We start from the raw sequence: 21,145 nt of genomic DNA, 5'->3' as shown, positions 1-21,145 counted from the left end.
TAGGCTTGAACGTGGGTCTCTCAAGTCCTATTCCAGTATCTTTAATCATAGCATCACACTAGCTCAGATCCACTCTGTCAAAAGGCTGAGGTTATAACCTTTTGCACCTTCTGAATTTTTTTTAGTTTGATCCTAAGCATGTACACCAATCAGGAATTCTAGCCAAAGATGTTTCTATATTGTGATCTCTTGAGAATTCATTGTTTTCTTTCTGGCACTACAAATAATGATGTAATAGCAGAGTCAATATGACCCAGATGTACTGTATGTGGAGCTTGGGTCACCAAGAACCTGAGAAAGTACTCTCACCCTGGTGGGAGGAAAAAATGCTGGCGGCGCCTTGTGTGGGAGATGGGACCAGTTGCTGGTAATGCGGAAGTTGCGTACGTCTGAAAAGATGTGAAGCAGCGGAAACCCCGCCTTCCTGTGCCCATCAGCTGGGCTCTGCTCTAGGAAGGAGGCACTGGCAAACCACTTCCAAAACACCTTGCCATGAAAACTGCAGGGACTTGTCCAGGCAGTCGCCGCAGAATTGGTCATGACTGAGTGCAGATTAAAAAAAAAAAACAATAAGTCCTCTTTGCAGCTATGTTATGATGGGCTTTTTCCTGGAAGCCACCTGTAATTCAATCTATGCCTTAAAAATACAGAGCAGAGGATGAGATTTGGTTCTGTTTTACAAAGGGCACTGACTCCATTTGTAATAAATGCTTTTGTTGAGAAAATATCAAAGCAGCAAAATCCTCTTTTCACTGCATTGTGAAAAAGATGTTCAGGGCATGTAGATGGAAAACCAGCAAACTGATTAATTTGACTCATTGCTGAATCAAACCAATTGCATTTGTGCACACGCTACTGAACACTTTCAAATAGAAGTCGGAATAGTATCTGCTCAGTGAGAGAAATGAATTGTTATATGCTATGGCTTTTCCCTCCTCTTCATGATTCTTTCTAAAATGGTCACTTGCTATCTGATTTGTTCAAAAGTTTAACTGTTCTGCGTAACATTAATTAATTAAATTAAATATTTCCTTCTTAGAAAGAAGTTGTAAAATGTTATTTTTCTCTGCAAGTATAAAGCATTGCTTCTAAGACTTTGCCTTTCCTCTGACAATGTCTGTTGGGAAGCCAGATTAGAGCAAGAGCAAGAACAAGAAGCAACCCATTGCTTTCTAATTCTGCCCTTAGTTTGATTTGGCTTCAGAATAGAGGCAGAACTAGAAAACAGATTTCTGCTTCTTTTGAAGGAAATGCAAACATGTTTTTAAAAAGAGAAGACGCTATGATGGTACAGGGCTTTATCGAGTGGCCTCATCAGCACCACTTGAACTGAAACCATGGCTCAGCCCTTCCAGCTTATCTGTGGTACTAAGGTCCATTAGATTCCCATGAGTCTAACTAGATTCTAGAGAACACAGATGCATTTACAATATTTATGCCATGACACTCAGAGAAGAAAAAAAGTATTTATCTGCTGAGTGAAAGCCAGTGGAGTTCTTTAAGTCTCTCAGGCAGATGACACAACCCTGAAAGACCAGCTGGAGCTGTATAACTATCTAACCTCTAATGCAACCAGTTTTCATAAGGCTACTTTGGATGGTACTGTATCTAAGGTATCCACTGTGTAAAAACATCTGTATGAATCAATTTAGCTATCTGCCTCTCAAGGAAGGCAGGAAGAAGTTAAGGTCCTTGGATCACTTCACCACACTGCTTTCATTAGATTCCTCTGTAGCTTGATCTCCAAGGAGTCTATCCTTCCAATAATTTCTGAGATTCTTAGAACTTCTCTGCAGCCAAAATAGCCTTCCTCCCATGCCTTTGTTAACAGAGGTACTGAGGTATTACTTAAGAAGCTATCTCTGGACCTGACCAATGTTAACAAGTATGGATGATGCCCAATATACAGTTTTTTTAACCAAGCTTTTGGAAAAGACAATTGCATTGCACTCCAGGAGCTCTTAGAGGAAACAAATTATTTAGAACCTTCCTGGTCTGGATTCAAAGCAGGATCTGCCATGGAGATAGCCTTGATTATCCTGATGATGATCTAAGGTCAAGTAATTGATGAGAGGAATACTAACCTGTTTGTATTTCTGGATTTCTCAGTAGCTTTTGACACTATGACCATGATGTCCTATATAAACTTTTGAAAGAGCTGGGAGTCAGAAGTTCTGTGTTTATTTATGGTTCCACTCTTTCCTCTCTAAGCACTTTTTAAAGGTGGAATTGGGAGAATTCTGCTTGACTCCTTAGACATTGTCCTGAGGTCATGCACAGTCCCATTTGTATTATTTAGTATTTATCTGAAGCTGCCTGGAAGATCATATCAGGGTTTAGAGTCAGTTGGCACCAATATGCTAATATTCAGCTGTACTTCTCTTCTTTTCTGTAAGCTGTGCATTGTATATTTCATAAGCCTCCATATGTATTTAGAGACTCGGTTTGGAGAGCAAGTTGAAGACAAACTTCTCTGAGTAGGAATTGTGGCTGATTTCAGGGCTAGAGAAGCTGGTTCAGGATTTGGAGTGATAGGCTTGCTTGGGATGGAACTGCACTTTTCCTTAAAGATCAGGTTGCAGCCTAGGAATCCTCCTGGACCCAGCTTTGATGCTGGACATTATCTCCGGAAAATAGGGCTTTTATCAACTTTGGATAGTAACCTAGTTGTGTCCTTCCACACAGTATTGCTACTGGAATAACATAGTTTAGGAGGAACCATGGAATCCATTGTTACATGAATGGCTCAGAAAAGCCTCAGCCATCTGAACACCTCAGCAATATGAGAGAAGGTTGACATTTCTTTCAGCAAGCCCAAAGCAAAGTTTGCTGTTCTGCCCTCAAAATCAGTAACACTCTGCTTCAGAGGTATGTGGGATAGTGGCAAACAAGCTTTACAACTAAGCTAGCCTTCCAGAAATGTAGCCCAAAGTAAATCTTGTGCAAACAGCTAAATGGTCTGAGCCAGTAATAATAAATGTATGTTCACCATTCACAGTTAGCAGTTGAACAACTCGGCTGGTCAAAAAATTATCTGGCATTTTACTGACAGGTTGTATGGCAAAACAATTAGCATCGCCACCACTCTTTCAATTATTCCTTCCATCCCAAGCCCAAAGGAGGATGCTACAGTGTTTGCTTTTGCTCATTATCTGACCCAAATGTTTTAGCAGTCAAGGAAGGTGCCTGTTGAAGTGTGACTTGACATTTACTTGCATTTTGTTTCCCTGCGGTGCAACTTGGGCTCACATTTGGCTGACTTCCTGCTTCGTCTATCAGGTTAACTTTATGAGATATTTTTCTCTTCCTATTTCATCCTCACATGAGAATCTTTTATATTTATATTTATATTTATATTTATATTTATATTTATATTTATATTTATATTTATATTTATATTTATATTTATATTTATATTTATATTTATATCTATCTATCTATCTATCTATCTATCTATCTATCTATCTATCTATCTTGCATTATCCCATCATAATGTTTTGAGGGTTTTTTTGCTTTCCAGGGACTGGACACACCACAGCATAGCCAATTTGTACAAAATGCACACACTTTCCTCAACAACAGACTATTGCTCATCACCCATCTAGGACAAGGTGCAAGGTGTTGTTGTCATGGAAATATGTCTTTAATACTCAGTCCTTTGACACTTAGTTCAGGCAAAAGTCTATAAGTCTGTAAAGTGGCATATAACCTTTGCCTCCTTCCAAAAGTTCTTATACTAGTTTGGTTGAGGTGCAGCCTCAGTGTGGTTGGTCCTCTTCTAGTCACTACTGAGCCCCTGGCAAAACTCCAAGCTCCAGGCAGGATTCCCACCAGGATATGCTGCTCACCAGAACTTGTGGTCCTGGCAGTTGAATAATAGTCCTCTTGCCTACTTGTAATAGCTGCCAATCTTTAGATGTTGCTCCGCTTCTATATCTGTATGCCGTTTGCTCATCACCTTTCCTCCTGCACACACCTGCCCACTCTGTCATAGCATTTGCTTTTCTAAGCTAAGAGCCTGAGTAGGGTGAGGCTGCCTTTGGATGCCGGCATGTCCTTGAAAACGCCAGGGTGTGGCTCAGTTATCACAGGCAGATGGAACACCAGCTTGGATGCTTGTGAGTAAAGTTGTGAGTTAATGAATTAGTGTATGAGGGAAATGGGGTGAGAAGCATTTCTGCCTGGCTGCAGCTACTTTTCCCAAGCACAGACAGCAACCCCAACTTCACTGCCTCACACATGTAACATGTTCTAGGGCCCTCTTTAATAGCCTCCTTGCCAGGCTTTTTAAGATGATATTAAAATGGGGGGGGGGTAGGAGGAAGAAGATAAATTCTTCAGCTGTCTTCTTTCCCAGCTGGAAGTTCTAAATGGAACTCCTTCATTACGCATCGATACTTGGTATGCATAAGTACGTAGCCATGTCTGCCCCTAACAGTCACCAGATATGGTTATTTATGTATGGAACTGAAGCTTCTATGCACATGTGAGAATGTCCTCCTCCCTCCAACTGCTGTTGCTGCTTCTGTTCTAAATATGCTATTTTTGTCTTGTTTGTGGGAACGTATTTTCTCTGGGTACTGCAAAGGCCATACATGGGACAGGGAGCGGGAGTCAGTTTCAAACATGAGGAATAACTCTTCCTGGGCAGTAAATTGCAGACATTCCACTGAACTGCACTGAGATGTATTATAACTATTGGACCCTTGGGTTGTCTTAAAATTGTTTTTATTCAATCAGTCCTGAGTTTTCTGGAATTGTTGCAGTTAATATGTATTGGAGAAGTGATTTGGAAGTCCTTATTACTTGGCAACCAAATCCCTCAATGGAAAAACAGCACATTGCAAATGAAGCCCATCTTACAGTTTGGATTTTAAATGGATGTTCCTCCAAATGCTGTTTCTCCCTCCCTCCCACTAAGCACTCTTCCTTCTCCTTAAATTCCTTGCAGTCACTGCAAGAAAACAGTGACTTTGAAATAAGGGATGTAACAGAAGGTGTGACTGAGTTCAGGTGTGATGATTTAGACTTCTGTTGGTTCTCTATTGTTCTATTTCCAAAGACCAGGCATTTCTTTGCAAGAATTATAGTATACTTAAGACTTACGGGAATGATATTCTTTCACCTGTAAAGGGCTATTTCTGGGGGGAAAGAACAGTGCTGTTACCGTTCTGAAAAAAAGGGCTTTAGATATTAGGGTATAGCATTCATCTTTTGCATAGCAAAATCTTCCATATGAAATCCTCCCACAGTCCTGACCCAACTTTAAATAGTTCTTATGCATATTTATTGATATCTCTGATTCTGCCAGTGACAGTAGGACACATGGGATTGAGAGAAAGCTATTTTGCAAGATGAAGACAGTCACCATTTTAATGAATGTAATGGATATTTTCTTATAGCTATGGTAAGCCATTTAGAGTCACAAGAAGAAGTGGCATACAAATACTTGCAAATAAATAAGAAATCTTCTAGCTCAGGATAGTCAACCTGGCATTATCTGCATTTGTACTTCAACCTATTTGAACTCCATGCAGTAGAGCCCATTGTGTTCAAGATGCTATGACAAAAGATGGAGAAATCACCCTAAAGATATCATTTCCAACCACTGCTCTCTCTTAAGGGTGATATGCCCTAAATATAAGGGTAGAAAAGATCATAGAAGCACTTTTACAAAGCTGTTACGGTAATAAAGAGACAATGTTTTATTTTAGAACCCATACAATTTCAGGGCTTCTTTCTTTCTTTCTTTCTTTTGTAGATGATGGGCCTTATTCAAAAGGAAGCAAAGACTCAGGTGGACTGGACACAGCCTTGGTCTCCAGAAGGCAAAGTATACCAGGTAGTTGCAATGATTGTCTTATCTGGGTGTATCTATTCAATTTGCTTTGCTAGCATACAGATGGGTAATGTTTTTGTTTTATTTCATGAGCTTACTACAACAAGGGAAGACAGACTTAAGATTTACAGGAGCTATTTCTCTCTCTCTCTCTCTCTCTCTCTCTCTCTCTCTTTCTCTTTTACTACAATTCTGAGATCCACCAACCAGAACAGGATGCAAAATAGATATTCTCAGAATTTTAAATTCATAATTTGGGAATTGTTTGAGGTCTACAATTTAACAGAACTTTCTGTTCTTTCATGACGAGATCTACTTCTAGCTTTCTCTTTCTCCCCCGCCCCGCCCCTCTCTCCCTTCCTTCCAAAACAGGATAACCGAGGACGTTTTGTTGGTGCTGTTCCCAAGCCATCAAGAATACTTGTACAATATATCACCCAGAGATCTGTCTTCTCTACTGTACTGTTCTTTAAATCATTGTCAAATTCTGATCTTCGTTGTTAAATCTGAATTTGCAGAAAGGATCAGAGCCAGATAAAGAGGCAGTTTGGCATAAGTAATTAAGAGTATTCCCTTCATTTAATTAATGTTCCTCACATCATGAATTAAACATTATGTAATATAGTACTTTAGGTAATGTATTGATAGTTTTAAAACATTAATGTTCAAGTAAAAAATTAATATGCTAAAGAAATCATGAATTATATACACCATTCTAAACAACGGGACTTTTTTTCTCTCTGTAAAGTGTCCCCCTTCCCCTTACATACCTGAATGGTGAAAGCAATTGAAAATCCAGGAAGAGATGGGACAGTCCTGGCCCACTGTAATTTTTTTTTTTCTTTTGAGCCTCAGATGGCTGAAAAAATTATCAGAATTCTTTCCATTTTTTAGAAATTAAAAAATGATTATTTCTGTTCAAAGCAAGCTGGAGGGCTATTTCCATTTTGATCTTTCAGTCCCTGGGCTAGTATTATCTGCATCTGATACTGCCATTGAAACTCTCAGTGGAGTACAACAGAACACAGAATATGTGTGACTGGGGTTTCCATAAAGCATTAAGCAGAAGAGGATGGAATTTTCAATGAGTTATTAGTTACCCAGGAGCAGAAATGAAGAGTTATCTATCTATAATTAACCTGTGCATTTAAATAAATAAATGCACTAAGGTCAATGGCTTGTGAGCAATAGTTTGCATAAAGTCTGTAGAAATATATGGAAGCAGGGCACCATCTAGTAGAATAGTTTTAATTTTGGATAATGCATGGTATATCATAAGATTGGGAAGTAGCCTAAAAAATATAAAAGCCCAGTTAGACTACTTTAAGATTCATCTGATTTAGCATGATGTTCCCACAGTGACCATTAGAAGCCACAGGCAGAACAAGACTGTAGTAACACGTTCTGGTTCTTTTTACAACAACAGTTACTGATTCTGATGCTGGAGGGGATAAACATCAAGCCATCATAACATAAATAACCTCATTGCCTTATCCTCACTAATTTATCTAACCCCCTTTTAAAGCAATTGCAAATCAGCATTAATTCTGGTAGATCTGTTGCATGTGAAACATTGGCTTTTATCTGTCCACTATGCACTGTTTATAGGGATGACCCTATAATCATGTGATGGAGAAAAAAGATCTCCCTCACCAATTTCTCATATAGCTTTTTCCTAGCCAAGTGTGTTACATTTCAGTTATAATGAAAAACACAACTATTGATGAGTTCCTTCAAGGCAAATGTGCACAAAAACATTATCCTTATACACTGTACCTTCCAGTTAACTAAGCTGGCACAGAATTTTCTGGGGAGAAGCATTATGTAGTTTCATGAAAAGTATATAAGAATATAAGAATAGCCCTGATGGACCATTTGTTTTACACAGCATTTCATTTGTTATTTGTTATTCCAAATATTTTTGGGCTGTAGTTTCATGAAAAGTATATAAGAATATAAGAATAGCCCTGATGGACCATTTGTTTTACACAGCATTTCATGTGTTATTTGTTATTCCAAATATTTTTGGGATACTCTCAGGCAGGAGGTGAAGATGAACCCATTTTGTGCTATTGTTCCCTTCAACTGGTGTTTGGAGCCATGGTACCCTATAGTCAAGCCCTTTGACAGATGAATTTCTCTACCCCCTTTAAAGGCATCCAAGTTAGTGGTTTTCACCATATGATGTAGTAATAACCTCCACAGTTTAATTATGAGCTGCGTGAAGAAATGGTTTGGTTTGGTTTGTTCTGAATTTCCATTCAGTCAGCTTCACTGGATGACCCTAATGTTTTGAGAAAAGGAGAACATTTGCCCATCTTTCTTCATGACAGGCATGATTTATACATATCAATCATTTCCCAGTTTGCTTGTCTTTTTTCTAAATTAAACAGTCCCAAAAATTCTACCTTTTTCTTTTGGCAGAGAAGGTGATTATTTTGATTTCCCTCTTCTGCATTTTTCCCAGAACTATTATATAGTTTTCAAATACAGTAGCCAACATTGTAGACAACATCATATGCAGATGAAACATATATATTTGTATAATCATATATTTGTATCAGGTATATATTTGTCTAAGTCCAGCTATCTCAAATAGGCAAGCCATATTGGTCATACAGTAAGTTGCAAGTCCATTTGAACATTCTGAGTTAGCGGTCTAGAACAGGGTTTCTCATCCTCAGCAACTTTAAGACATGTGGACTTCAGCTTCTAGAATGCTGGCTAGAAAAAGAAAGTGGGGGAGATTAAGAAATACATCCTGCCTTATTTAGTCAGGGACTATTTTGCTGAATTCTGGAGTTGTTAATTTCAGAAGTCCTGCCATATTGGGTGTCACTTTGGCTCTTTCATAAGAAAAAAACTTGCTGCAGAGCCTAATTTTCTAAACTTGGCTAGAATGATGCATGTTAAATTAGGCATTGATGATCCTCCTCTGTCTAATTCGTGTGTTTTCTGGTTTGGATTGCACTGGTGATCTTAAACCTTTTTACGGTGGAAAGATAATTGGCATTGATTTGATACCATTCTAGATCCTTTAGCTGCTATGACCCCAGCTAAGGGGATGTTTTTATGGAAATGTAAGATGAAGATAGAAATAGAGCACGAACCCAAGACACTGAATAATGGAAGCATGAAGGATATAGCATTCCTCACTTAAAAGATAATCTGACATTAATGTTAAGAGTAAAGGTGAACTAGTACCATATAATAGATAACCTATAAACATTTATCACTCTTCAGTGCTATAACATGTTTGAGAGTGTTTTCCACAGCACTAATGTTACAGGTATTGGTGTAGAACAGGGTTTTTCAAACTTGTTCATACTGAGGATACTGGCACCCAACTAGATTGTGTGGGATGCTACAAACGTACAACAGTATTTCGTCAACCACGGCTGCACGGGCGGCTCAAACGCCTGTGAAATGGTAATATAGATAGAATGACGCTGTAAGCTCAGCTCTGAAAAACAGAGGAAGAAATTGGCACATATTGGGGGGAAAAATAAACATAGAGCCCCATATGGCATACTCCTGATGATTAACAGTTGAAGCAGTATTACATCAGTTGCTGCCAAAGCAATGATCAATAAATAAAGAAACTAAGTAAAAGGGAGAAGACAGAAGAAAATGCTGCTGATAAAATGGGGCCAGCTACCTTCTTTTTTTTTCCTTTTTTAAAAATTTCAGTTCTTCAGATGAGATACAAGGTTTTTTAACATAGTCTATGCTGGCTGGGAAATTCTGGGAGTTGAAACCCACACATCTTCAAGTTGCCAAGTTTGAAAAACACTGGTGTGGAATATGTTAATAGACTAATAGAATATGGTGTTTTGACACCAACTGATGTAATGCTGCTTCAACTTTTAATCATCAGGAGTATGATGATAAATAGTCCTCACTTTTCTCTCAAGGCAACTTCATCCCTCAAAGATGCATTAATCCCTTCAGTAGCCAAGGTGAACAGGGCCTATTGTTAAAGCAATGTGGGACCTTGGAGGCAGACTTTGTTTGTGGCAACACGTGCCCTGTGGAACATTAACCCTGAAGTGCTTTTGGAAAACCTTGAGGACTTGGCCTTGTCAGCAGGCCCTGGGCCAAAGGGGTTTTTGATCTAACTCCAATATATATTCTGTACTGCTTTGTAATGAGTCATGCCATTTGCCTCAATCTGATTGTCTGGTAATCTTATTATTTATTGTTACTTTTCACCTTTTTCATTTGTTGTTTTAATCCTAATTATTCATATTTTGTAAACTATGTGGAGTTGTGATTGCAGCTGAGGCAGACAAGAAGTTTGATTAAATAAATAAATAAAGAATTAGGGAAATAGACTTACTACATCCAAATAGCTTGTTCATGTCCTCAGAGATTGGGTGTACAAGGTGGAAAGGCTAACCATATGGCTATAGTCATACAGGTAGTCCTCACTTAACAACCATTTGTTTAGTGACCATTCAAAGTTACAGTGGTGCTGAGCAAAGGAACTTACAACTGATCCTCTTCACTTAGAACTGTTGCAGCACCCTCATGGTCACATGATCGTGATCTGGGTGCTTGGCAACCAGCTCACACTTATGATGGTTGCAGCATCCCGGGGTCATGTGATCGCCATTTGTGACCTTCCCAGCTGGCTTCTGGCAAGCAAAATCAATGGGGAACTGTGTGATTCACTTAATGACCACGTGATTTGCTTAATGACCACTGCAGAAAAGGTTGTAAAATCAGGCATGACTCACATAACAACCACCCTGTTTAACAATGCATTTTCCAGTCCCTATTATGGTCATTAAGTGAGGACTACCTGTACCCAAGTTGAGCTCATTTGCGATTTTATGTACACATTTATCATAGTTGGATTCTAGAGAATCCAGAATCTAGACAATCTAGAAAAAGAATTCTTTTTATAACTGAAAAGGTTCCAGTGGACCAGCACTACAGAATAAAATAAAAAATTGTGTTTTTTTAATATTTGATCATATTGTTTACAAGTCTTCTGCCATTTGAATTCTAATCAGCCTTCCTGTCATTTCATTACCTTTGGCTCCTCAGAATACTAAGGACCTCCATGCTTGTATAACTGGATCAAGAATATTTGGAATCAATCACATTTCTAACCCATGTTATCCTATATGACAAAGAAATTCCTTTCTCTTCCTATTGCTCTAATTTTGCCTACTCTTCTTATTTGCTGCTTTTTATAGATATAGAAAATACTATTTTAAAAGCTATTTTCTTTTCAACAGACGTATTGTTATAAATTACTTAGCTGGAATGATTTTATTAGTCCTTTTATTTTTATTAATAATTTTATTATTGAAGTGTTTAAAATGTACCTTTCTGTAAGTTGTCTGGAATGCCTCCTCCTTGTTCAGAAATCGAAAGATGGGATCTAAATGCTCCAATATAGTAATGGTCCATAATAAAAACTCCAGTGCACTGAGTTGTTCTCTCTTTATATCTTCAGAAGAATTTAGAGGAGTCACAATTGTGGAGCTAATCAAAAAAGAGGGAAGCACCCTCGGATTAACTATAGCTGGTGGCACTGATAAAGATGGGAAGCCAAGAGTCTCTAACCTTAGGCCAGGAGGACTAGCAGCAAGGTAAGGCAACTACAGTTGCAAGGGAGTTTTTCAGTTGCAAGGCTGGAGAATGAAACGTACAGCAAGAGTAAACTAGCAAGTCGTATGGTCAATACAACACGTGCCAAATGGCAAATGTCAAGCTTAAATGGTATTTCATTTAATTGCTTAATGGGCCTGTAATGTTTAAGCGGCACTGCATTTTGAACTGCTTGCTATGATCCCAGCTTGGAAGGGCTTATTCATGATGCCTTCAACCTTGCCATCTAAGACAGGTTCTGCAGATAGGATGTAAGATTGTACATCATAAATCCTTTTCTTTTCTCTGTTGCCATGTACATTTGTTAAAAAAATGTTGATGGACATCTCAGGTATTAAGTAAGATTTGGTTTTTGCTCTGCACATTGTTTACTACATAGACCTCTCTATTTAGCTAATCAGTAAAGACATAACCAGAGCGGATCCAAAACTTTTTGGTGACTGAAAAAGGCAACAATCTACTTAGGCCTTTGTTATGGGGTTTATACAACTCAGTGTACCCTTCAATGAAGAAAACAGCCAGGGAATTTTAAAACAAAAATAATAAGAGACTGTCATTCTGCCTCTATTACCTGCGACAGTTGCCTCAAGTGAGTAGTCGTAGGGTTGGCCCTGGAAAGAACTGAGATATTTTGTTTTGTCTGTTACAGGAGTGATCAGCTAAATGTTGGTGATTACATCAAGTCAGTGAACGGGATTAACTTGACAAAATTGCGACATGATGAAATTATAAGTCTATTGAAGAATGTGGGAGAAAGGGTAATATTAGAAGTAGAATATGAGCTACCGTTAGCTGGTTAGTATATCCTTAATAAAGCTTTATGGTTCGGTGTTTTAAGATTAGGCGACCTCCGTTCATTTCCTCCCCTTCCCTTTTGTGAGGAAACGTATGAAAGTGACTGTACCATTAGATTAGTAATCCTACTCCTATTGGCAGTAGTTTCTCCAGATGTTCAGGATGTTCCAGCCTTGCTATCTGAGATCCTTTTACCTGAAGTCACATTTTGCCAGTGACTTCATTCATGGAGTGATTACAGTGGATTCCACTTTTCCCCATGCTGTTACATATTGGATACTGTTGCTCATAAACATTTAACAATGCTAAAGATTTCACAAAATCGGCAAATATATAAAGTAGACATTAGAAGCATCAACTAATACAGAAAGCAGACCACACAAAGGATTTCCTGTCCATGGTTATTTCAGCAGAAGGGCTTCTATCTGCTCAAAAAATCCCAACCATTCTTTTTTGACCCACAAACTTGAATCCATTTATGGGATTCAAGTTGGGCATCACATAAAACTGTACTGTGTGACAAATAATGCACTATGACACGACCTTTAGTGGATTACAATCTACTTCATCAGATCTCTGGAGCATTATTCTCAGTTGCAAGGGACAGAAGTTGAGAATGAGTAAGGTTAGAGAAGTAAAATAATTATAGTATTAGAAGTGGTTATGATTTTAAGTAATATGGTAGAAGTAGAGGTCCTGCTTAATTTTCCTATGCTCAATATCCAAAGGCCTTTTTTCTCTCGACTAAAATATTTTTATTGCTGCTTTAAAATATTAAATAGGGTACACGCATTTTGGCTAGTGGGTTGTAAATGTTATTAACATTACATAAGGTTGGAAGCAGGCTTTGCTTCTATCCAGATAAACAACAGCTGTTGGGGATCATGGGAAGATTTCTGATTCAGAAGAAAGATTCGGAGGTAGAAAATACAATCTCTACTGCACCACATAGTTTGAAGAGCTCATTTCTGGACCGAACCCCAAATAGTCACACTAGACTGATCTGTCAATGAAAGAAATCTTTGTTGACTATCAGAATGGTAGTTAATTGGTTGATTCATTATTACTGGATTTGAATTTTGAAGTAAAAAAAATATGCTTTCCTTGATTTTAGATGAGGCACAGGAGTCTTTTAGCATCTTAGAAGAGATATTCTCTTCTGGACAGTCTTTCTTTATTTGCAACTCCAAGAATTCCCAGACAGCAAGGCAAATGAACTGGCTGGTCAGAATTATTGAAAGTTCTACTCTTCACAAATTTGGAGGGCACCAGGCTGAGAGAGTTACTGAAATGTATGACAAGATGGGGAGACACCATTTCTAAAATGGTAGCTGTCAGCTGCCATTTTTGAAGTACTTAAATTTAAATATAATAATTTCTTCTTTCTCCCTTCACCAATCTGCCCAATTTAATTGGTGCACTTTTAAAAGCACTGTTAATTCTTTTACCAATTTATTTGACTATACTGTGTATATATTTTACATACCATTACGATAAGGAGGCAGGCATGTTGTCTGGAAAGTCATAGCATGGACTGTGTAGTAGGTGCCGTTTACTAATAAGAGATGCAGTCTTTGCTTTCATAAGTGTTTAAAATTAAATGAGGTACTAAATTAAATATGGACTAAGACACATTTCCTTCAGGGCTGTTTTACACTTAATCATTTTCTCTACTTAATGATCACAATCAACAACTGTCCTCTTAGCCATGAGGATTTGAATGTATTCATTCGAAGTTGCCAGCTGGCTTATTATTAAGGTATCTGAGAATCCAGTAAACATCTGTGGCAAAAACTGTTAGCTCTAGGAAACCTACTGAGCTTTGAAACTTGTAGAAGAAAAGGCTCTGGCTTGTTAGTATATTAAAACAAGCTCAGTATATATGTATATGTATTAAGTTTGATCAGAGGCAATCTGGAAGACAGATCCGGTCATTTGAATGCTGTCATTCAATTGTGGCAAGTATTACAGGCAATGGTCCCGTTTATGTAATCTAGAAGGTTTATGTGGATGACTTTTTGTATTTGAGATCATTTGCAGAACTTATAAATATGCAGATTTTATAGAAGGAGGGTACAGCAAGTGAAAAGAATTAGCTCATCCTTTTATTTCCCTTGTCTGCAGCCCCAGATAATAGTGCTGGCATCATTCCAAAGACCATTGAAGTTACCCTCTACAAAGAAGGCAATAGTTTTGGATTTGTACTACGAGGTCAGTGCACTTGTAATCAGCAACACGCTGGGGCATTTGAAAACAGGGGAAAAGAATGAAATAAGGTGTTCTGTGTCATTCTAAGGTAGCTTTCTGATGGGCATCTTTTGGGAGATGGAAAAGTAATCTTCAGAGACTGGCAAATGGATACTACCAGGTTACTGCATGTTTTCCAGAGAATCACTGATAGCTGCTTGCTGATTTACAAACATTTTATCTTTTTTTACTGATTTGTCAGATAAGTGTCTGCCTCTTTTATGAATTATTTTTGCAATTTTTTACAGGAGGAGCCCACGAAGATTGGCATAAATCCAGGCCACTAGTACTGACTTATGTTAGACCAGGTGGCCCAGCAGACAGGTAACATTCACATAGTTCCACATTTAGCACATTTGTTTAAGTGGAGCTTAAACAAATACATATTTTTCATACCATCTATAAAAACATTCTCAGTAGGTTTGCACATCTACCGTTGGTGTATCTTTCTTTACTTCTTGAACATAGATTTCCTTCGAGCTCTGCTGAACTAGTTCTGGGTAACCAGAAAACATGAACTATGGAAAATACATTTGAAAAATTTAATCAGTGGTGGATCATTTAAAGCCAATTGCAGATTCAGCAATGCGGTAGTGATGGACTGCAAAGGATGGGAATGTGTTGTAAAAATAGTATGAAAATGATGTGCCATCAAGTTGTTTTCGACTCTTAGCAACTACGTAGATAGATAGATTTTCTCCATGAAGTACAGAAATACTAGAATATGAATGAAAGAGATAACACAGTAAAACAGATGTGAAGATAATGACATTAAAAAAAAATTAACTGAAAGAAATAATCCAGTAAAGAATGTATCAGCCCTAATTTTTTTCACCATCCTTTTGTATCAAGCAAATAACAGATCAGAGGAACCTAAGCATGGGCACAGAGTTTATCGAACTGTGACCCCTTAAAATGAGAAATAAATTTGTGCAACCCCTATCAATAAAAATAAATAATAAATAACTAAATGACAAAGCTTCTGTGATTGGCAGATGACTTAGACAGATAGTTAGGCTTCCAGGCCTAAGCTATCTCTCAAAATTTGCTCCAGGGTTTGCTCCCTGTTTGCCTAGACGAGCCTACAACAGACTCATCCAGGCAAAGCAGGAACAAGTGTTGACAGTTTTCCTGCTTCATATGTGCAAGCCAGTCTCATACATACAAAGTTAAAATTATCTCAAAACTCACTGTGGGCTTTCCCCAGCAAAGCAGGAACACCATCCAGATTTGTTCTGAGCTTTGTCAAAAATTACATCCCACCCTTGGAGAACTCCTGGACCCAGTATTTGCACATTTGGAGCAGATGTAGAAACAGTGGCAGTGTTGCCAGTAAAAAGGTACTAATTGTTCTGATTCTGTATGTCTTCCTAATTTATGCCTTTATCTTCTTCTGCAGGGAGGGGTCTTTGAAAATTGGGGACAGGCTGTTGAGCGTGGATGGGATTCCTCTTCACAGTGTGAGTCATGCTGATGCACTAAACATCCTGCGTCAGTGCAGCCAGGAGGCACTCTTCCAGATTGAGTACGATGTCTCCATAATGGGTAAGGGCTGTTGGGTTTGATTCCATCCTGGGGACACAGATGATTGGGGGAAATCAACTCCATTGCATTTTTTCCCATTCACAAATGAGAGATATTTCTGATAATACATATACGTGGTAGAATTTGGAACAGGTTAAAAATTTCCAGAGCTATCAGGACTTTGTTTTAGTAGATAATGGGGTGCAAGAGTTTGGATGGGATGTCTTAAAAGTAAAGCCTCCTTCAAATAAAGCTGACCCCCTTGGTGACTTCATAGATATACTGTCTAGGCAGCAGTACAGAAGTAGTGAAAATGTTCTAGATCTTCCTGGTCTGTCCAAGCACTCTGGCTGAATACAATATCTGGTAAACATTCAGTGAGATTTGGGAGTCTTGTGTCCTAGGTTTTGTGCATCTGTCCTTGAGATGAGGCAAGCCACAGACTATACTTGGGCAACATTTATTTGGGTACAAAATGAGAGTGCTGCAGGATAGTCCTTTGATGCTTTGACTTGGAGTAATTGATTGTTTGCTTGATCCCATTTATAGCCTCCCCCCACCCAACTGACTTTGGGCTTACAACAAAACAGCCAATACAGCCCCTCAAAAGATAGCAAGACCAGATAAAAATGACAAACACCAAAAAGAAACCAGGCTTGATAATAAAAAGGCATCCAAACGCAGCTGTAGTGTAGATATACTGTGGAGATATTTGAAGAAGGTTTAGAGCAGTATTTCTCAACCTTGGCAACTTGAAGATGTGTTGACTTCAACTCCCAGAATTCCCCAGCCAGCATTCTGGGAGTTGAAGTCCACATATCTTCAAGCTGCCAAGGCTGAGTAACACTACTTTAGAGTCTGGGATTGTTCAGACTGTCTTCGTTTTCATTAGCTGGTAGTCCTGTCTAAATTTTTCTGGGTTTTGGGTGGCATCCCCAGGACATTTGGAGCGCACCAAAGCAGGCACATGGTTGAGAAGTGAGAACCCAGATGGCTGAGAACTGAGGTAGCACCCATTTTGTGTATGGCATCTCCAGAGAAAGTGAGAGTTTTGCACACCTTCTCCCTTTGCTGCTGCTGCTGCTTCTTGAAGCAAAGAGAGTTGCTACAAGTTGTTGTAGCCCTGGAATGGAAAGGAAGAAGTCTCTGCTTGCTATTGTATTATAAGCCACTGCTGGTGGAGATCAAAGCCCAACCCCAAATATTTTGAAACACAAAAGCTACTCAAGCCTTTGCATTTCACAGAATTTGCAGCAATTTAGAGCAGTTATTACTGAAAATGTTGGACAAAATAAGAGATGATAAGTTTAAGGTAACTGCTGAGTCCAAAATGGCTGTAGAAGATCAGTGAACTGTTGCAGAAAGTGATGCCTTGCAAGGAGGAAGAAGCAACACACTGGTGTGTCTATTTTTAAAGTCCATTTTTCTCTTTGCAGGCAAATCATGTGAACCACATCACCATGCTTAAGCTCTGAGCCACAGAAGGGAAAGACTAATGATGCCCAATTATCATGCCAATTTAACACTAAATTAATAAATCAAATAGGGCTCAAAACATTTCTAACGATCAGGGATAGTAGAGCTTTTCTTGCAAATGGAACATGGTTAAAACATGCAACTGAATTTATTCTTTCTGGCTCTAGAGCTGGAAAAGCTCTAATTTTTGTCCTAGAAGCTTTCAGTCCGTGAAGATTTCCAGCCACCAACTATGTTAAGGTGGGAGAAAAAAAAACGTTACCAGAGATGTTGTATTAACCTATTATCTAATCAAAAGGAAGAACCAAACTGCACAGCTGGTGTGCAGCAATTCTAAAATAATTTCCACTGGGGCAGGGGGTAAGGCATGGAATCAGTAAAGTGGGAGTTCTCTCTTCCACTGAGGAAAACGTCTTTTCTATAGCTTGCATTTACTTCAGAAGGAGGAAAGCCCCTTTCCTGACACCAGGAAGAGGATCCCACCAATCAAATAAATGAGGGTTTCCTTATGAAGTGTACTAAGGAAGAAAAAGATTAAAATGCTTTTTTGTACGGTACTCTCCTGCATTCCTTCACAGGAATCGGGGGGAATGGTCGGACACATTTCATGTTAAAGCAAATGAGCTTTCCCATCAGAAATTTGTACAAATTGCCAAAGTAAATGTGAAATAATCTAGTCTGACTTTTAAGAACCTGGATTTCCACTTTCAAAATATATGCTGTCTCATTTTGAAATCTAGAACTAGAGTCTCATACATTATAGTACCAATATAATCCAGTTTTCTCCCCCCCCCCACCCCCAATCATTGCTTTTATTCAGCTGAAATTAATTTGCAACAGTTCTGCAGTTGAGTAAATAACGAATGCTGCAGAATGGAAAGCAGAAAGCATGGATCAAAGTGAGCAAAGCTTCAGGTTGCAAATGTTTGGCGAAGGAGTCAGTTTGGAAGCCTAATTTGTTTTTGCTACATAGAGTTACTTGATAATGCCATGAGCTAGCTTACTAAAGGAAAGCACATCAGAGAATGTTTTCTTTGTTTTCTGTCTTGTAGACAGAGATGTTTCTTCAGTGTGGTTGCTTTTATGTATCAGCCAACATGGATTACTTTACTGTGATGCTTCTTTATTTATGGTTTCTGGATGGAATAATGGTCAAAACAGGTATCTCGTGTTTCTAAGTTTTGAGCTGAAGCACAACAGTAAGAATTTTTCTGGGACAGAACTAAGTGCTAAGAAATGTTGAATATGAAGGAAAAGTTTCCTATTAGAAATCCTGGTGCACAAGCTTAATGGAGAATCTCGGGATTCTGATCTGAAGAACTAGTGCTGTGAAGCTTGACAAGTTGGCTGGCTATGCTTTGTGAAGCAGAATTACACCAGGTTTATGATCTTCAGATTTAAAATTAGATCCTTCCGTCATCCTTCTTCCAATTTTCTTTTCATTTGACTTTTTCCAATATCTTTATGGGTGAATACTTTCAACTTCTGTGAGTCCACCCCTCACTGGGCACAAATTGAGTACTTAGTTTCAAATCAGATTCAAATCCACATCTTAAAAATCAGAATAAAAAACTTTCTAGTTTGAGAATGAAGGTTAGAGCTGAGCCAAGTATCTTTGATCTACCACACATATGTCTTTGAACTAAGTGATTTTCCTGTATGTGGGTGAGGAAATGTATATAACAGTATTTTGCAGACTTGGAATCATGTAGTTTCTAAAAGGTCTACAAAGAATTTGCTAGTGGTGAGATAATAAATTTTATTCATCTAACTTTACATTAGAAAGTATTTCTTTCTAACTTTATTTCTTTTTACTTTTAAAATAAAAAGTGCTCAGGATATTTTAATTTGGTTTCTCAAATAATTTCTGCTCTACATTTGTATCTGATACTTTAGGTTAGAGGAAGTGCCACAGTTGTCTATTCCTTTCATAATTTTTATCTGAATGTATTCATTATTATATTGTATTTATAATGTTTATTAGTTTTATTTAATATAATTTTTGTTTGAATACATTATTTATTTTTGTGTTAAACTACATTATGCAAATAGCATATTTACATTCATGTCATCTTGTGTTTACATGCATCAGGTTTTAATGAGTTGAGCCATTGTGCAACTCCTTTCCCATGTGTGGTTGATTTGTGAATGTCTAGGAATTTCTGTGCAATGTATAGTCACAGGACATAACTGTAAAAAACAACTGTATGCCATGTCAGTCTCAAGGCAAAGTGGTCAGTGACAGAGCTGTAATAAAAGACGCACAGGGGCAATTGTGAGATACCGCTTGTGGGAAAGCCCCACCTGTATTAATCAGCACAACACGATCTGGAGAACTACTGTTTCGAACTGCATATTCAAGATTGTTGATATGGAATAGAGACTTGTTGACTCACTAAATTATTACCATCTTGTCATGATTCTTCTGTATCTTGAGGAACAGCAAAAGGTTTGCTCAGATTATGTTTTCTCAACCTTCTACATATAAAATTGGAGTAGGAGATAAATAAAATGAAGGGTTGTGTGTGTATGTGTACGTATGTATGTCTGTGTGTGAGTATGTGTGTGTATGTGTGTGTGTATATATATACTGTATATATATATATATATATATATATATATATATACACACACACACACACACACACACACATACACATACATGCACACATACACACATATGCTCATATACATATATCTGGGATAGAGCTAACAGTGGAAATCCTGGAAGGGCAGAAGCATAGTCTATGGAATAGCCAGACCTACTTACCCAAACATTAACTTGGCTTGCTCCTGTTTGATCTGCTTCTTGTTATATGGGCAGAAATCCTAGGAATGAAGCAGAAGTCAAAATTCCTTAGCGTGGTTATATGTTGTATCCATGCACTATGAATACCCACTCAAGAAATGAGAATGGATAAATGGATCAGTCAACACTTTACTTTTAATGCCTTTTTTAAAGGTTGTTTACACTTGACTCGCAAATGTGGTCAGATGGCCATGGGATAGGAAAATCTGGCAACATGTCAAACAGGTTTAATTAAGGGATGCAGTATGGAGTATGTTTCACTGGGGTTATGATGCATGGGTGGTGGTGGCTGAAATTTGGCAAGGATTTGAAATCCATAAAAGACAAAGGTTGTTTCAGCTTCAGAACCAAACTACTGTATATATGATGTGATCAGGAATCAGTACGTCCAATAAAGCATCAAGTATTTCAAGGTTTGCTAGAAAACTCTATGGTTTCAATCTGCTTACTCCTGACTGTGCCCAGTCACAGGATGAGGTTATAGCTGGAAATCCAGTTCCAGCATTGCTTTAGGGCTCTTTTTATTCTTGCTCCCTTTTAGCCTTTCTCCCTATTGATTCATAAGGAAAGAATTTGTACTGCATGCTGGGAGCCAGAACGTTCCTGGGAAATGAGAGAGCAAAATAGATGGCAGAAACTGTAAATCCAACCACTAAGCAGTTGTGGGCTGAGGGCATGGACAGAGAATTTTAAGGAAAAGAGAAGTTTACCTCTGCATAATACAGTAAATGATGGTTTGCTGGCTACTGCATACTTGTATTAGGAATGAAAGTAACACTGCTCCCCACCAGTCTTGCAGCATCTTATGACCATATGGAGTGTAGTAGTATAGA

General features: G+C 38.2%; 1 protein-coding gene across 1 annotated transcript in view; it reads left to right on the top strand.

Annotated features, from left to right (window-relative positions):
* Positions 1-21,145, top strand: part of GRIP2 (glutamate receptor interacting protein 2) — a 125,443-nt gene that overhangs the window by 37,253 nt on the left and 67,045 nt on the right. The window contains exons 2-7 of the mRNA XM_025165524.2: positions 5,762-5,842; positions 11,307-11,442; positions 12,111-12,256; positions 14,381-14,467; positions 14,752-14,827; positions 15,903-16,048. Coding sequence (XP_025021292.1) covers positions 5,762-5,842; positions 11,307-11,442; positions 12,111-12,256; positions 14,381-14,467; positions 14,752-14,827; positions 15,903-16,048 — 672 coding nt within the window. The remainder of the gene's footprint in view (positions 1-5,761; positions 5,843-11,306; positions 11,443-12,110; positions 12,257-14,380; positions 14,468-14,751; positions 14,828-15,902; positions 16,049-21,145) is intronic.

Source organism: Python bivittatus, unplaced genomic scaffold, assembly GCF_059951505.1.
Source record: "Python bivittatus isolate LINGU-HERP-01145 unplaced genomic scaffold, Pbiv_v1 ctg000080_np1212, whole genome shotgun sequence".
NCBI lineage: Eukaryota > Metazoa > Chordata > Lepidosauria > Squamata > Pythonidae > Python > Python bivittatus.
Note: the sequence above shows the minus strand (reverse complement) of the source record. Positions and strands in the feature narration are given on the sequence as shown.